Here is a 14,980-nt window from a genome sequence, read left to right as displayed (position 1 = left end):
GCCTCCATGTCGGCGGGCGCTCGTGAGCCTCTTCCTCTTTGTGTTCCTTGTGCCCCTTGTGCAGAACCCCCTTGCGCACCCTCGTCCCGTAGCCTCCGACCTGGCTGGTTTTTGGGACATGCTTCAGTTGTCCATCGAGAACATTAGCCTCAAGTTTGATGAGCTGCACCAACTTCGCGCCAATAACTGGAGAGCATTCGACCCACCCGAGAGAAAGGTACGCAAATGCACCCGCGACAGGCGATGCACACGACTTGCGGTATCGCACCATGTCGAGAGTACTCTCGAGGAAAATCACAGAGGAGGACCGCAGCAAACGCAAGACAAGGAACACTTGGTCAACTACAAAGAATGAGAGCCGCCAAAATGGGGCCTTTCGAAAGAATCGGCAGAGATTCTTTTTTGTGTCACGGACCGCTCGAGGCAAGTCCAGAAGAGGGTGCGGTGGATGTTCTCATTCAAGTGACCCGCGGCACTGCTGTAAAGCAACGGCCCACGGAAACTGTTCATGAAAACCAAACGTTCAAACTCCAAATTCCACTGAACATCTGAGTAAGCATTTGAAACCACTGAATTATTAAATTAAATCATATTGTGGCAAATTAGAATGAAAGTCATTTGCATCGCTGTCCACGATGTGAAAGTGTACACAACACTGGCATGGCAATTTCCTGATGATGATTAAGCAAATATTTACAGCATGAGCTCCAAGGACTTTGACCTCACTTAACCAGAGTGACAAAGAGGGGTGGAGGAGGGAAAAAAAAATCAATAAATCAAGGATACCTTCTTGCTGCAAATAAGGGATGAACATCACTGTGACTGCAGAGCTCAAAGTTTGACTTGAGCCTCCTGACACTGCATGGTGGCTGCAGCTGCCAATCCCTAAAAATCAGAAACATTTATAAGCCACAGGTTCGTTCTCCCTTCTTTACTTGATGAGGATTTCACAATAGAAGATGTCTCATACCTGACAAAACACTCATTTTTTGGGTGACAACTGTTAGCTTTCCTTCAGATCCTGTAATCATGTACGTTGCAAAATTACAACATTATTACTGTATTATAACTATGTCAAATATAAAACCACAAAGAGAATCATTGAGATGGCTAATATCTATTTCACCTCCAAGAATCTTGAATAGGTGTGTGACAATGTCCTGTACAGCATTGCTGTCACTGCACTGTCGGGCCAAGTTCTGCAGTGCCTGGATTGCTTCGTCCATTAGCTGGGCATTGTTGGCTTTCAGTTGGCCTTCAAAACAAACAAACAAAAAAAGAGAGAGACAGACGTTACTGGTAACCATGTTTTTTTCGCATGTTTCAAATACATCTAGGTAAAATGTAAATGGACAAATGTTCAAAAAAAAAAAAAAAAAAAGAAGACACCCATGTTTAAATTTTGATTAAAATCCCTTACTTGCTATAGCCTTTCCAATATCCATGGCATACTGACTGAGATCAATAGTCAGGGCAGACAGCAGGCACGAAATTGCTGGTGAGAGATTAATTAGGAGACACTCCATTAGGAATTGAGGAATAAGAGAGTGTGTATTAGTCAGAGCCATGACAATCCAAAAAGCAGCTCACCCTGCATAGCATTCTCTGGACTTCGCAGCATTGTCTTCTGAATGCTGGGGAGAAGTAGCTCCTTGAATTCAGAGTGAGAGACGTGGCGCAACAAGGAGCCGCTTTTGTCGAGAATGTGTTGATGCGTTTTTGTCTTACTCATTAAGACCATCTTTATGTACAGGTCCAACATGGCCCCCTGCAAGGTTGTGAGTCTCGATTTATTTAGCGGTAAGTATAACAAAACACTGAATCTACAGTCCATAATATGATGCTAACAACTTACCTTATGCTTGTCAATTGTAGCTTTGTCCTTCTGAGATGTGCAAAAGTCCAAACACACACCCAGCATAGCTAGCGTTGTAGGGCTTGGGTCCAGACTCAACAGGGCGCTGATGTACTGATCAACCAAACCCGGATTCTGGGAAAGAAGCCAAAATGTCAGATCTCAGCGGAACCCAGTGTGTACACGTCAGTGGAATTGATGATGTCTGACTCTTGTCTATGAGTCTTCTACTCACTCCCTCACAAAGATGAGTGAGATTCTTCAGGCTTGATTTCTGAGCAGTAGATTTGGCTCCACCCACTACTTCGCGCCCCCTCCGGCAACCTTAAGATCAATCAATAATTTTAATTTTAAGATGTCCCCCTCCAGCGGCACGCCAGCCCCATTCCTCGTCCTCGGCTCCTTCCTGCCACCTCCGTTTGCGTTGCTTTGTTTCCCGAAAGCACCAAGGAAGACCAAACGGCAAATGAATCGCTCGTCTCGTCTGCGTCTCCCTTTGATCCCTTCGTTCGTTTGTCCGAGTGTTGCGCCACTCGTCCCCTTGTTTTTCGCTGGCGTCCGCAGTGTTTACCCTCCCTCGCCCTCGCTCCGTCTGGCGAATAAGAGGCAAGGGGGGCGCTTTTTGCTCTTCCCACTTCTCACCGTGTAATTAGCATGCAGATATGCATCGCCTCGTCTCGCTTATTCCTTATTTGGAGTCGGATTAAACAAGTCGTCTTGATCTACGTGGAACAGAGCTTCTGACAAATGCTCTCGAACGTCTCGTCCACCTGCCAATGTGGAAAACATGACTCATCGAAGAATTTTGGGGCCCTTTTCGAACAACATTGGCTCACGCAACAGCCGGCGCGCTACCTCCAAGCATTGCACAACATTCAATGGGATGTCGAATTCCTCTCGGCATTCGAAGCTACTGCTGGCATGGTTGCCGAGAGCAAAACTCCTTTTCAAGCATATATGTTGGGTTTCGGTGTTCTTTGAAATATTCTGAAGCCCAAAAGACCATGAGGCAGCAGCTTTATTCATCATTACACATATGACGACAGCAATTTTCCACTGTGTACAAACAAAGGGCAAAGTTTGTTCCAACACATTTTTCCGCAGCCAAGACCATAAGCACGCAGCAGTCGATAGTTGGCCTTTTGCTGCACGATACAGATGGAAGGTCAAATTGAGGCCAGACGCGTTTGTTTTGCTGTCGGCCCTCTCACACACTCTCGTGTGTACATTTCGTGGCATTGACAAATTCAATGATTTGGAAAGAAAACACTCCAGTCGGGCATGATGGCAGTCATGAAATTCACGATGACGCATTTGCAGCCACGTCATTCTTCCACATGAGTAAATGCGGCAACAAGTGTGTCCGAGGGAGGGGTAGGTCGTGGTGGCTGTTCTCCCATGTCTCCCATGCTCACTCATGTTTTTGTTTCCTTGGCACCGGGCCAGCTTTGCCATCTGCTCTCCCCTTCCTCATCCCCCTTGAAGCCAATCTGCGCTACAGTTGCCGTCATGACGTGCCTGCCATCCTCGTGGCATACCAGAGACGGGGCACCAGGCACCCTTTACACCCCCCTCTTTCTCCTCCCCCTGCTCCTCCTCACGCTCTTCTTTCCACGCCCACTTTGCCATATAGTCCTCCAAAGGGTCCAGGTGGCATGTCGGGGCGCTCTCTTGTCGGCATTGGGACAGAAAACAAAAAGGGTGGTGAAGGATATACTGTACTCCATTCCACAATCTGCCGGGAGCCTGCAATGCTTCCTTTGCCCACAGACCTGTGGTGCTGGTGCTGGTTGTTGTTCTTGTTGTTGATGATGTTTCCCTTTGAGAAAGAGAGTTGAGAAGTAAATCCTCTCCAAATCTTGGAAGTTCTCTGGCTTTTGGTGTGGTTGAGGGGACCTTGGTACGTCTCTTACACACACACACACACACACACACACACACACACACACACACACACACATACACGCGCGCGTAAGATGCTGCACTGCTTCACTCAGAGCTCACTGCCATTTCATCCGCCCGCTTCCTCGAAAGCACCGGGAATGCCACCGGATCTAGCAGAGACTCACTCATGCTCACGTTTGGATTTAACACCAACGTGCACTTGCCCGTCGTTGGAAGCTGCGGGAACGCGAATAATCAATTAAGTATTGATTTCTTGTACGATTTTGTAGATTTCAAAGACAAAGCGGGTAGCTTAAGGAGCGCCGCGAGCACGAGGAGCCGCAAATTAGCTAATAAACACAGACGGGGGGGAGTAAACGAAGGCAAACGAACGAAGCGTCTGTCATTGCGTTGATATGCTTGTTTTTTTTTTTTTTTGTGCCCCTCCAGATGAATTAACGGCATGCGTGACGAGGGTTTCCTACGAAGAAGATGCGATGGCAAATGGGTGCGCAAGGGTTAAAAGCAAGCGCTCCAGGAGGAGAGAGAGAGTGACTGAAGGACTGGGTAATTAGGCGGACCGCAACTCACGCCTCATCAGTATGCGGAGTATGCAAATTAAACGTCTGCTTCTTTCTTTTTTGTGGAGGATCAGAAGGCAAGCGCCGCAGAGAAGAATTAAGAGCAATTATTCTCCCCCCTGGAAAGGCTGCTATATGCAAACAAGGGACGGAGAGCAGAGCTATACAATGGACCCCGATGTAAGGACAGTTAAATATAATCACACGAGTGCAGTCATTCCTTCCTCGCGCCCGGGAGATTCTTTTGCACTCGCTCTGGAGCTAATGAGTGGGGGGAAAAAAAAACGGCAATCAGACATGCACCTTCGTTCCCCATTACGCCGTTCTGCGCATATTGATGCGCTGCCTCATGGATGATTATTACCTTTTGGAATATTGCATCGCCAAACGAGCCTCGGAATAAAGGAACGGGAGGAATGGACGGGAATAAGACAAAAGAGCGGAGGTATGCAAAGGCGCTAATGATATTCAGAGCGCTGACGGCGTGTCATCTGCATGATGACAACGGCCAATTACAATGAACCATTGGCTCTCTGCCGCAGATAAGTAGGAGAGGATCTGGGCAACGAGGAGGGGGAAGCAAAAAATTACTTCCCTGTCCCTTTCTTCTCAACGTGCTGCTGATTTGCTGACTCGTCGCCGTGGATTTACAGTAACGATGACTAAAAGGAAGAAAAAAAAAACCAAACACAACCGCCCGAGCTTCGTCCCTCAAACGGGCTAGAAGGCCAAAGGCGATAAGTGGAGCTCCGTGTTGAAATAATGGCCGCCGAGGATGGTATTCCATCGCCACGCCGATTCCGGTGGCATTCCTTCCCGCGCCAAGCGCCGCCGCAACGAATCTGTCGGAAAGCGCAAACCAACACACGAGCGCACAAACGTACGGCGCGATGTTTTTCCCACTGCGCCGCCCTCTCCCCTTCCTCATCACGGTACAAAATGCCTCCTATCCCCATTTTGCATATTCGCATGCCGCCCCGCCTGCCACAAAGGACTAAACAGCCATATGCAAAGCAGTCTGGCATCCCCTCTTACATAGCAATGAGGGGAACACTGAGCGGAAGAGCGCAAGGGAGGTGGGGTAAAACATGATTGGGCGAGTAAGTACAGGAAGATGGCGGCGATGGCGAGGGGGGCAGTCGGGCCACAGGGGATCTTGTTGGCACTAAAAAGCGGCACGTGCCGTGTTACCACTCCCACTGCGTGATGACGAAAAGGTGGGCGTGGGAAAAAAAAAAAAAAGACTGAGCGGCGGGGGATGAAAGGGAGGGTAGACGAGGGCATGTTGGCACTAAGAGGGGGCACGTGTTGCCTGAGGGAGGGGAGGGAGCGGCTCGGGTTGGTAAAAGGCAGTGGGAGCGCCGTAGAAATGCAAGGTTAGAAGGGGGAGCAGCACGGGCGATGATATGAAACACCCACCGCGTCTTAAGAGGAACCCGTTCCACGCTGAGAGGCCACCTGCACTACCAAGGAGCATCGCGTCATTAAAACGCAAGATGCAAAGGCGAGTCCCATCAGACACGACTCTCATACCCTCTAAGGGGATTAAACTACCCTACGGTGTCTTTGACAAAGCCTACCCATGCGGAAATTACCCACGTCTGCCTCCATATTTGACAAAGCCTACCCATGCGGAAATTACCCACGTTTGCCTCCATATACTTGTGAAACTTCACTGACATGCTGGTCATCGACGGGCACACACAATACCTCTGGAATCCTCAGCCCAAAGAACACTTTGAAAACAAAGTCAGTTTTTTTTTTTTTGAATGTTGTGACATTTGTATGGACGCCCGTTTCTTTGAAACATCACCGAGACATTTGATTTGACTTCACGACGCTTGATGGCACTTTTGTAAATGTGTTATTGTATTCCAAGTGTTGCCTCGACTGAAGCCGCTCTTCTTAAGTGTTTCGCAGATCCTTCCAATTCCAAGCCACTGTGCCCGAAAAAATTCGCAGAGACTTTTTGACAAGGGCAAAAGTCATTGGGGCTCACTGACTGCACCAACAATGGCAGAGGGAGGGGTCATGTCACTTTGCCCGCTCCCAAAAAAAAAAAAAAAAGGAAAAGAAAATAGAATAGAAAAAACAGCTCGTACCGCTGATGGAAAGCTTCAGTGGTTTGGAAACTGTGACTTTTTAAAAGCGGGCTATACCCTGCCCCATGCCTTGTTGGAATCATCTTGGTTTTGCCAAATGCTCAGTCATAATATCACAAAAACTTCATGACTACGTAAAGACAAGTAAGAAAAGATGAGAGTCATTTTCAATTTAGATGCGCAGTATGAGGAAGATCTATTGAGCACGTTTGTTATTACGGTTGTGGTTTGCACCAATGCAAACCACAACCGTGTATGCAGAGTTCTTGCTGAAAAATGTCCACTGTCATTAGGGTACCCAAAATACGAGACACACTTTAGATGCGCAGTATGAGGAAGATCTATTGAGCACCGTTTGTTATTACGGTTGTGGTTTGCATTGGTGCAGGATGCAGAGTTCTTGCTGAAAAATGTCCATTTACATCAAAAATGTCCAAATGTCATTAGGGTACCCAAAATATCGCCACTCCCAACTCGATCTGAAACAGTGGGGATACTGTTCAAGTCATACCCTTCTGAACATTGTTATATTTGTAAAGGCAGAATATTCCACACAGCTCCTCTGGCTGTGCATGTTATCCGAATATTGTGGCTTCAGAACTTCATTAAGATTTTGCCTTGACTGTGTCATAAATGGTGAAATGTGTCATTGTTCATATTAAAATGCTGCATTGTTGAACTGTGATCCCCCCCCCGGCCCCCCACTAAAGTAACCCGGAGTACTACATGATACGTGTTTACCAAATGTGCTATGTCTACCAAAGCTGTAGAATGCTTGATTCGATTATTCACCCAAAATTAAATGTGCATGTGATGAGGGACAGCTATGTCGTTTTCAGTTAAAGATCCGCGAGTCTTCAGTGGCATGCGGCATCCGATGACGCAACACTGAGGCCTTTTCGTCATCCGCGCTGAATCAACGGCTGCTTTGAAGAAGACTCATTAGAGCAGCATCAAACACAATTTCCTGTTTGCAAATTGAATTTGCATCGTCGTTACTCATGGCAGTTAATGCCGTTCGCACCCCCTGAAATAGCAACGGGGGCTATTTTCAATGCTCCTTTTCACGTAGACCCTGTTGAGATAAGCGCCAAGAGTCCCTCTTTCTGATTTCCTTCTCCACCTTTGTCTAAATCCGGGACTGCGACAGAGGAAATCTAATGTTTCATAGCTGTCGGTGCAGAGGGTTGCGCGCGTAGCCTGAGGTTGCTGTGCCAAACAATAAACCATAATTTGATAGATGCGAAATTACTACGGTTCTTCCACTGAGCAAGGGTCCTCACCCCAGGCAGGGCAATACTGCGCCAGACAATGTGTCACATTTCTCTACAAAAGCGAGAAAAAGAATATTCTTTAAGGTTGTTCATTATGTATGCATGTTTTGGATGGAATCTCTCTGACCGTCATATGGAGATCAACAAAATGACAAAGAAACGCCCCGTTGTGAGAGCTGATGTTTAAAATGTAATAGCTGCTGAAGGTTGTGAATCCTGATTGATCGTTAAGGTATCGGATGCCCAACGCAGCAGACGATTGACTTTAGGCTGAAGGATTGGCACAAAGACGAAATAAGCATCCATTCTTTCATTCACGCCTAAGTCGCTGTACCTGGAGAAAAGCCACGCACGAAGAGATTTTTTTTTTTTTTTGCATGGTAATTTTCTTTGATTCTCTGCAGCGCATGTCCAAGCACATCCTACAAAAGGAAACATTGTGCCCTCCTTTTGAGGCCACTGAAGCTGACATCCTCAGAAGGTGGTGATGTCATGTCAAATGAATAGCATTTATTCCTCAGTCATTTTATGATGTTGCCATGAAAGCTTCGATCCCACCCCTTCCGTGTACTGAGCATCAACCCCCCCCCCCCCCTCCCCTTTTCTTTTAATCAGATAGATGTTAAGAAACACGCTTGCCCCCTCCTCCCCTTTGTTCTGGTCAGTGGGCTCATGCAATGTTTATTAGATTCAAAGTCAGTCACTGCGACGTTAGGAAGGGCGGAGAAAACATAAAGGCGAGGGCTGTATCACCGGCTGTGGCAGTGTCTTCACAGCAGTTCTTATTTATTTATTTAGATTGCAAATTGAGACCGAACCACACTGGAAGGTATCAAAAGAGGGAAGGAACGGACGCGCCCGTGATTTAGAGCCGCAGGACAGTATTTATGATCACAACAGTTCAAGTGATTCCGGTGGGCCTTGTGGCCGGATTTGAGCCGTTTCCAAGCGAGGCCGGAATATGTACAGACAGACAAGTATATCCATATACAACGTGGAATTGATAAGCAGCAAGGGAAGTGCGGGCTGGGGAGTTCATCGTTCTGGAACACGTGACTTGTCACAGAGGGCTTGTGTGATGTGCAGCATAGTGGGGGCTGATTGTTGCCACATTGTGACCGGAATGATTCACTCGGCCTGACAATCTCATTACCGCTCCTTGCACAGCACAGGCCTCCATTCTATCCTCGATCTAATCACACCGAATGCTCAAATAAAACTATATGACCTCACCGAGAAAAGTGCGGCTTCTGCTATTTAATGATGCCATTGCCGTATCAACATGTTACTGCTTTGATTGTAAGACTCGTTTGGTCAGGTTTTGTGATTCAAAACAAGGCACGCAAGACACGAGAAGAGCCTACAGAAAGACGGGACTGCTTCACGAGGAGGGCTCAACTTCTGCAGTGAAATGCTTCTGAAGTCATTCAATTCTGAATCTTCCTTTTCCGCTTTCAAATTGAACCTCACCGGCAATGTTTCTCTGACGTCGATGCGACTGGAGCCACGGAGTTGTGCCCAATCGATAGCACCCTCTCCCGCTTTGCCTCCAACCTTCAGCTGCGTAGTCCACCTTTCATCAGGCCGGACCATTGATCCTCGGCTTGGCAGGGGGTCCTTTCACAAGGCCGCCTAATGTCCTCATTATGTGTCCTGTGTGAGATGACGGGCTAATTATCATGCGATTAAGCAGCGAAGCAGCGAATCTGTCACACTTGAAGGGGAACGTAAGAGTCCAGATCTTCAAGGTGATCCCCGAAGGGAAGCAGAATCACCACTGGAGGGAAATCGCACCAACAGATGCAATAATTGTGCGTTTGATGACGTGTCCAGAACTGGATCTTCTGATTGTCATTCCCGAGGCCTTGTGTTTTGGCGGGAGGGTGCGAAGAGCACAAATCCCAAGGTAATCTGAAGCACAAAGCCAATGTCATTACAGACACGGCGGGACATTATTCTAAAATGGCAAGTGAGGCAGTGCTGAGACAGTAGATAAGGGCCGGAGAAAATGTGGAGTAAAAAGGAGAGGGTGAACGCTGGAATTTGTCATGGCCTGATAAAAACAGGCAAGCGGGCAGGCTGGAGGACGCCGTGATAGCACCGGCTTTTTTTCTTTTTTCCTCTTCTACCCCCCCCCCCCCACGCCCCCTCTTCCTTTTTCCTGCCTCTTTCTCTCACTACCCACTCTCCGTCTGAGGTTTATCTGACACGCGATGAATACAGCAATTTTATCTGAATAGACAAAGAAGCAGTGACATGCAGGCGCACTCTGACGCTTGACCTTGAAGGATGAAAGAAAAGATGCAAAGGGAAGAACGGCAAATGACTACAATCATGATGGCTTCCGTCGCCTTTAAACTCCGAGCTTAATGGCATCTCATCTCATCATCGCCGCATTATGTTTTGTGTCGTCATTTTAATCCGAGATAAGGATCACTTTTGTCATGTTCTACTGGTTAGCACCTTCGCCTCGCAGTGCGGAGGTGCGGGGTTCGATTCCTGTGTGGAGGTTGCATGTTCTCCCCTTGCTTGTGCGGGTTTTCTCCGAGGACTCCACTTTCCCCCGCATTCCAAAAACATGCACGGCGGGTTAATGGAACACTCGAAATTGTCCCTAGCTGTGAGTGTGAGCGCAAACGGTTGTTCGTCTGTGTGGGAGAGGCTCCGGCACGCCCGCCACCCTCCTGAAGAAAAGCGGATTAGAAAATGGATGGATGGATGTCATGTTCCGATTCGTACCGCAGAGGCTGCAAGAGAATGTAAAGTTGCTGTGGAGGTACGCAAACAAAAAAACAAATAGATATCAAGACTCAAAATAACACATTCAACACTTGATTTCGTTGATTGTGAAAGTCACGGCTCGGTCTTTTGTCAATCGACGCCATTGCGTGGACATCATAGCGCCGCAAGTGTTGACGCGGTGATATGTGTTCCAAATAATCAAGCGGAGCCGAGGTTGCAGCTGTCGTGCATGTCGTGAGCTTAACGCTCTGTGGCACACCTTAGCTTTATGGTCTACAGCTGTACATCGGAGTGGAACGGGGTTATATGTGGCCCACAGCTGGCATCTGTTCTTGAGATGCCACATCACCTGCAGCGCAGACTTGACTTCTGACCATATCAATTAACAGATATGTTCTGACTTGGCTCTGTAAACAAAAAAAAACAAAAAAAAAAGAGAGAGAAATCAAACTATGCCTGGCATGTCACGTCGGCCTACAAGGCAAAAGCATTGCACGAGCAACAATAGCAAACTTTTTGGAGATGCATGTTAGCAATTTTGAATGTCGGAAAGTCTTTGTGTCTCTGAGCTCATTTGGGGAACAGGAAAGCAGTCATTTCACAAATTTGGGCTGAGGATCAACTCATTTTGCAGTGACTGCATGGGAAATCAAGGCAGAAAACAAAGATTGGAGGAAATGTGCATCTTAAAATAAAGGTCTCAAAATGCTTTCACTTGAAGATGTAACCATTTTATAGGGCAAAATACCATGAAATACTCCCCCCCCCCCCCAAAAAAAAATATTTTAGAGAGTCAGTGGGAGCCATAACTAGCATTTAGATTGGAGGGAATTCCTAATAAGCACACATCTTGCTTGTCAGCTACTGTCAGTTGTTCACTTTTGCACGGACGGAAGGCTTCTGGCTTGATTCCGTAATTACTGTGGAGGTGGAGAGGAAGGATGGCTGACGTTCGTGTTGACATGAGGCATACAATGTGACTATTTCTACAAAGGTATTCTGAAGTGGAAGTCGGCAAGCGTATTTTCAATAAAGCGATAATCCCTCTTACAACCGCAACCTTATTACAGGTAAATCCGGGTCATTGAGAAAATGTCACTCCTCTCCGACTGGAGGTCTAATTTGAGTCTGTTGATGAAGGCAAAGTCTTTGGTAGAAATGCAGAGCGCCGCAAAAGTCAACTTCTTTTTTTCATTTGTTATCTCCAATAGCAAGCGAAGGAGCCTCGGGATGAGGCTGTTTCTATTTTACGCCTTGATTCCAAACAAAATTCCCACGACTGATAGAAGGTATCACTCATAAAACCCGTCCTCAATGAAAATGGTGTATGGTAGCCATTGTTTTTCAAAGGCAGGATATTTGGAATTGCCGTTGCAGCCTTTTGGCTTGCTTCTTTAGAATCGCGAGCGTCTTTCCCCCGGACTATTTTGTCGTAAACGTCAATGTCCGTAACTGCCAAAAAGTGAGCGCTTCTATCCAGACAGTGATCTTTTAATCTGCTAATGTGAGGGCAAGAATAATCCCACATCTGGAAGTTCTACCACAGCGCGTAATTGCTCCCCCAATCGCTCCTCGGGCTCGGAGAAAAAGAATGACCTGCATTGAGTCCCGCCGCGACATTTAGAGGGCATGAAATTTGCTCAATTTCAAATGACTTGACGTTTCCCAACCAATTTGTTTTTCCTCGCGCTGTTTATTGACGTTTCTTCTAATATGAAGACTGCGCCACACATACCCACAAGTGACGGATTCATAGTTTTCTTTTCGCCGTCGCTCTCTTCCTCCATTTTTTTTTTCATTCCCTCTTTCTCTTTCACTCTCCTGCCGGATTTCATCTTTGACAGGTGCTTCCTGTCCGCACGTTGACGTGAAATTAAACACAAGGCCAGATGTGAAGTTTGTCTGTTTCAGCAAAGACACAAAGGAAAGCATGTTTCTTGGGCACGGCTCCCATAAAGGGCCGCCGTCAGCTTTCCCTGAACCGTGTCACTCTTCAATCAAAATGTTTGATGATGTAGTCCATTTTCCTCAAGCCGGCGCATGTGCACAGGTACGGCCGCTTCATCTTAACGTCCATTCATCCATTCATTTGATTTCGTTTCGCCTTCAAAGTGAGTCCAGCTTAATGGCATCACAAAGCGCCTTTCAAAGAGCAATTAAATGCGGTCGTCTACAAGATGTGCTTTTCAATTCTTGCCGTGCTTTTGTCGTCCTTGTCTTGCGCGCGCAGAGCGAGAGAGCGCGAGCGAGAGAGAGAGAAACCTGGGGAAAAGAGAAGCATGGACAGAAATGGAAAGGTCAAGAGTGATGGATGCTTTGTGTGGGTCTGTCATTCCCAATTACTGAACTTTGCCTTCGAAAGCATCGCTTAGCTGCATTTCTCATTTCTGCCTTTCTGACTGATGAAGAACAGGCTCTGACTGGGGGGCGCCGCGTGCTTTAAAGAGCGCCTCACTGGTCGCTCGCTATTTACTTCAGATGCAACACGGCGCAGCCGCCGCTCCTACGCAGTTCCGCTTCGTCTTTCTTGATCGGTGTACCGCCAAGTGTAGACGCTTCCCTTCTCTCTGATTGGTTCCTGGCGAACCGACTGACGCTATTTCTTTGAGACGTTCAAGTTACTGAAGCGCACCGCCGGGAAAACTTTTGGATTCCACTCAACAACTGTATATATTTAAAATTCTGTTATCACCAGAACTGAGCGGACGAGCCGATGCACTGTGACACTCCGCAGACGCGGGCGGAAGAGGAGCTCGGGGAGAACAACGATGTATTCGACACAGAGCAGACGCAATGTTAATGATAAAAAAAAAACAAAAAAAAAAACGAGAATACTCCAGCTACAATCCTCACCCCCCCCCACCGAACCAGCTGACTCCATTAAAATCATAACACATCTATTTTCTGCTCGTGAAAACCTCCCTAAGTGTCCCGATAAAGGTGGAGGTGCTTTGTGAGGTCGGTCCGAGGAGAGCTTTACGAGACAAGCTGCGCTGATATATGACTCGTCGAGACTCCATTAAAACCCTGGGACTGCGCCATTGGGGAAAATGGAGGGCACTCATGCTCGGGTCACAGGACATCTATAAAATCAAACTTTTTCTTAATATCTGCTCATACATCAACAGTCCCCTCCACCTACAGTTGAATTTGAAACAGCAGGGCAATGGTTGAAGATGATCGTTTTTCAAGAGGTTGAGGCGGGAATGCCGGATGTGTAATGTGCTTTGGTAATGGCTGATGTTTAGCCTCTGATAAATGGACCTTATCACCAATGCAGAAGGAGAAAAAAAGGCCACAATCTTGGTGGGACGTGAACAGGTGGCACGGTGTGCTCTTCATTCCTCACCTGCCACTGCTGCGATGTCATTGGATTCTCTTGTTGGTTCCGGGGCAGCACGGCGGTCGCCGGTTCAGCACGTCCGCCTCTCAGTGCAGAGGTGCAGGTTTCAATTGGTTTTGTGACAGACCGAATGGTCAGCTCAAAATGATGTATAGAGATATATTTTTACTTCTGGTTATTCACCAAAGTATTTCAATCCAGTTTTGTCGTAACACTCTCTACCCATAAGACATAAATGCGAATGGGTTCACTCTTCTCCTCCTCCTTCGTCTTCTTGTGTGTTCAAGCTAAAGCGTGTGTCCTGTCTGTGTACCTGTGGCTGCCAGCTCCCTCAGGGGGCCCATTTCCAGGCTTCATTTGTTTGAGGGCTTTCTAATCCGGGGACCGAAACAACCTCAGTCCACCGTGCCCTCGTCAATCACCGCTGGAAAAGAACGCGGTGGAGGTGAAGAAGGTGCAGCGAGGAGAGAAGAAGACTTGAGGTGAGAGCATGATTAGTGATCGGTCCGCCCTCTCGCCATCACCGGCCACGGCCATCTCTCCTCGGGCCAATACCTGTCGGTGTCCCCTGCTGTCTATGCATCCATCTTCTCATCGTATATGTTTCCGTCTACTTCTTACTCACCTCGGTCTGCATCCTCGGCGCCGGCCGCGCTTCTGTCCGTCGGTCCACTTTTCTTTCTGTCCGGTCGTCTGACCTCATCCCCAACGGTGGTCCCTTTCATGAGTGCGGACAAATGAGGTTGACCTTTTATTGTAAAACAAACACCCGTGGCGAGGGATGAAAGTGCCAGTGTGTAAATTAAGCACAGAGAGAACAGAGGGAGAGTTGGAGCAAGGGTGGGAGGCGGAAAACTTTTTGAAGTTGTCATAATTATACAACAGTGTATGCGTCGGACTCGCATGGTCACCGTTCAATAATAAAGTCCCCTAACCCGGCTGGCGGCTATTGATGAACTGTGAGGAGCGGACCTCTTGAACGTGCCCTGGACCCATCAGTGTGGGATCATGAATTATAAATGGCTTTGACAGCGGAGGCCGGAGTCCGCCCACTAATATTGCACATGAAGGTCCGTTTGGATTTTGATTATTTTTATTCCGAGGGCTCACAAAAGGCCAGCGGACTGTTGGTGAATATTCAAAAAGGGCAGACTTTGATTTGGCCTCTAATAGCTTCTTCAAACAGGTTTTGACAGCCT

The 14,980-nt window shown here is 47.4% G+C and overlaps 1 protein-coding gene and 1 long non-coding RNA gene across 2 annotated transcripts in view; one reads left to right on the top strand and one right to left on the bottom strand.

Moving 5' to 3' along the window:
• Positions 1-540: 540 nt before the first annotated feature.
• LOC109515549 (eIF-2-alpha kinase activator GCN1-like) lies at positions 541-2,158 on the bottom strand. Its single transcript, XM_019869394.1, has 7 exons — positions 2,091-2,158; positions 1,856-1,990; positions 1,591-1,768; positions 1,421-1,495; positions 1,127-1,255; positions 971-1,021; positions 541-885 (listed from the first exon to the last, which is right to left on the bottom strand). The coding sequence occupies exons 2-7, from the start codon at positions 1,919-1,921 to the stop codon at positions 578-580; spliced, it is 807 nt and encodes a 268-aa protein (XP_019724953.1). The 5' UTR covers positions 1,922-1,990; positions 2,091-2,158; the 3' UTR covers positions 541-577.
• A 1,288-nt stretch (positions 2,159-3,446) lies between these two features.
• The window catches only part of LOC109515550 (uncharacterized), a 13,381-nt gene continuing 1,847 nt past the window's right edge, over positions 3,447-14,980 (top strand). Inside the window, exons 1-2 of the long non-coding RNA XR_002168209.1 lie at positions 3,447-4,500; positions 14,132-14,263. This is a non-coding gene — a long non-coding RNA (uncharacterized LOC109515550). The remainder of the gene's footprint in view (positions 4,501-14,131; positions 14,264-14,980) is intronic.

The sequence above is a fragment of the Hippocampus comes genome, unplaced genomic scaffold (genome assembly GCF_001891065.2).
Source record: "Hippocampus comes isolate QL1 unplaced genomic scaffold, H_comes_QL1_v1.1 scaffold149, whole genome shotgun sequence".
Taxonomy (NCBI): domain Eukaryota; kingdom Metazoa; phylum Chordata; class Actinopteri; order Syngnathiformes; family Syngnathidae; genus Hippocampus; species Hippocampus comes.
The sequence above is the reverse complement of the archived record's forward strand: the minus strand, read 5'-3'. Positions and strand labels throughout refer to the sequence as shown.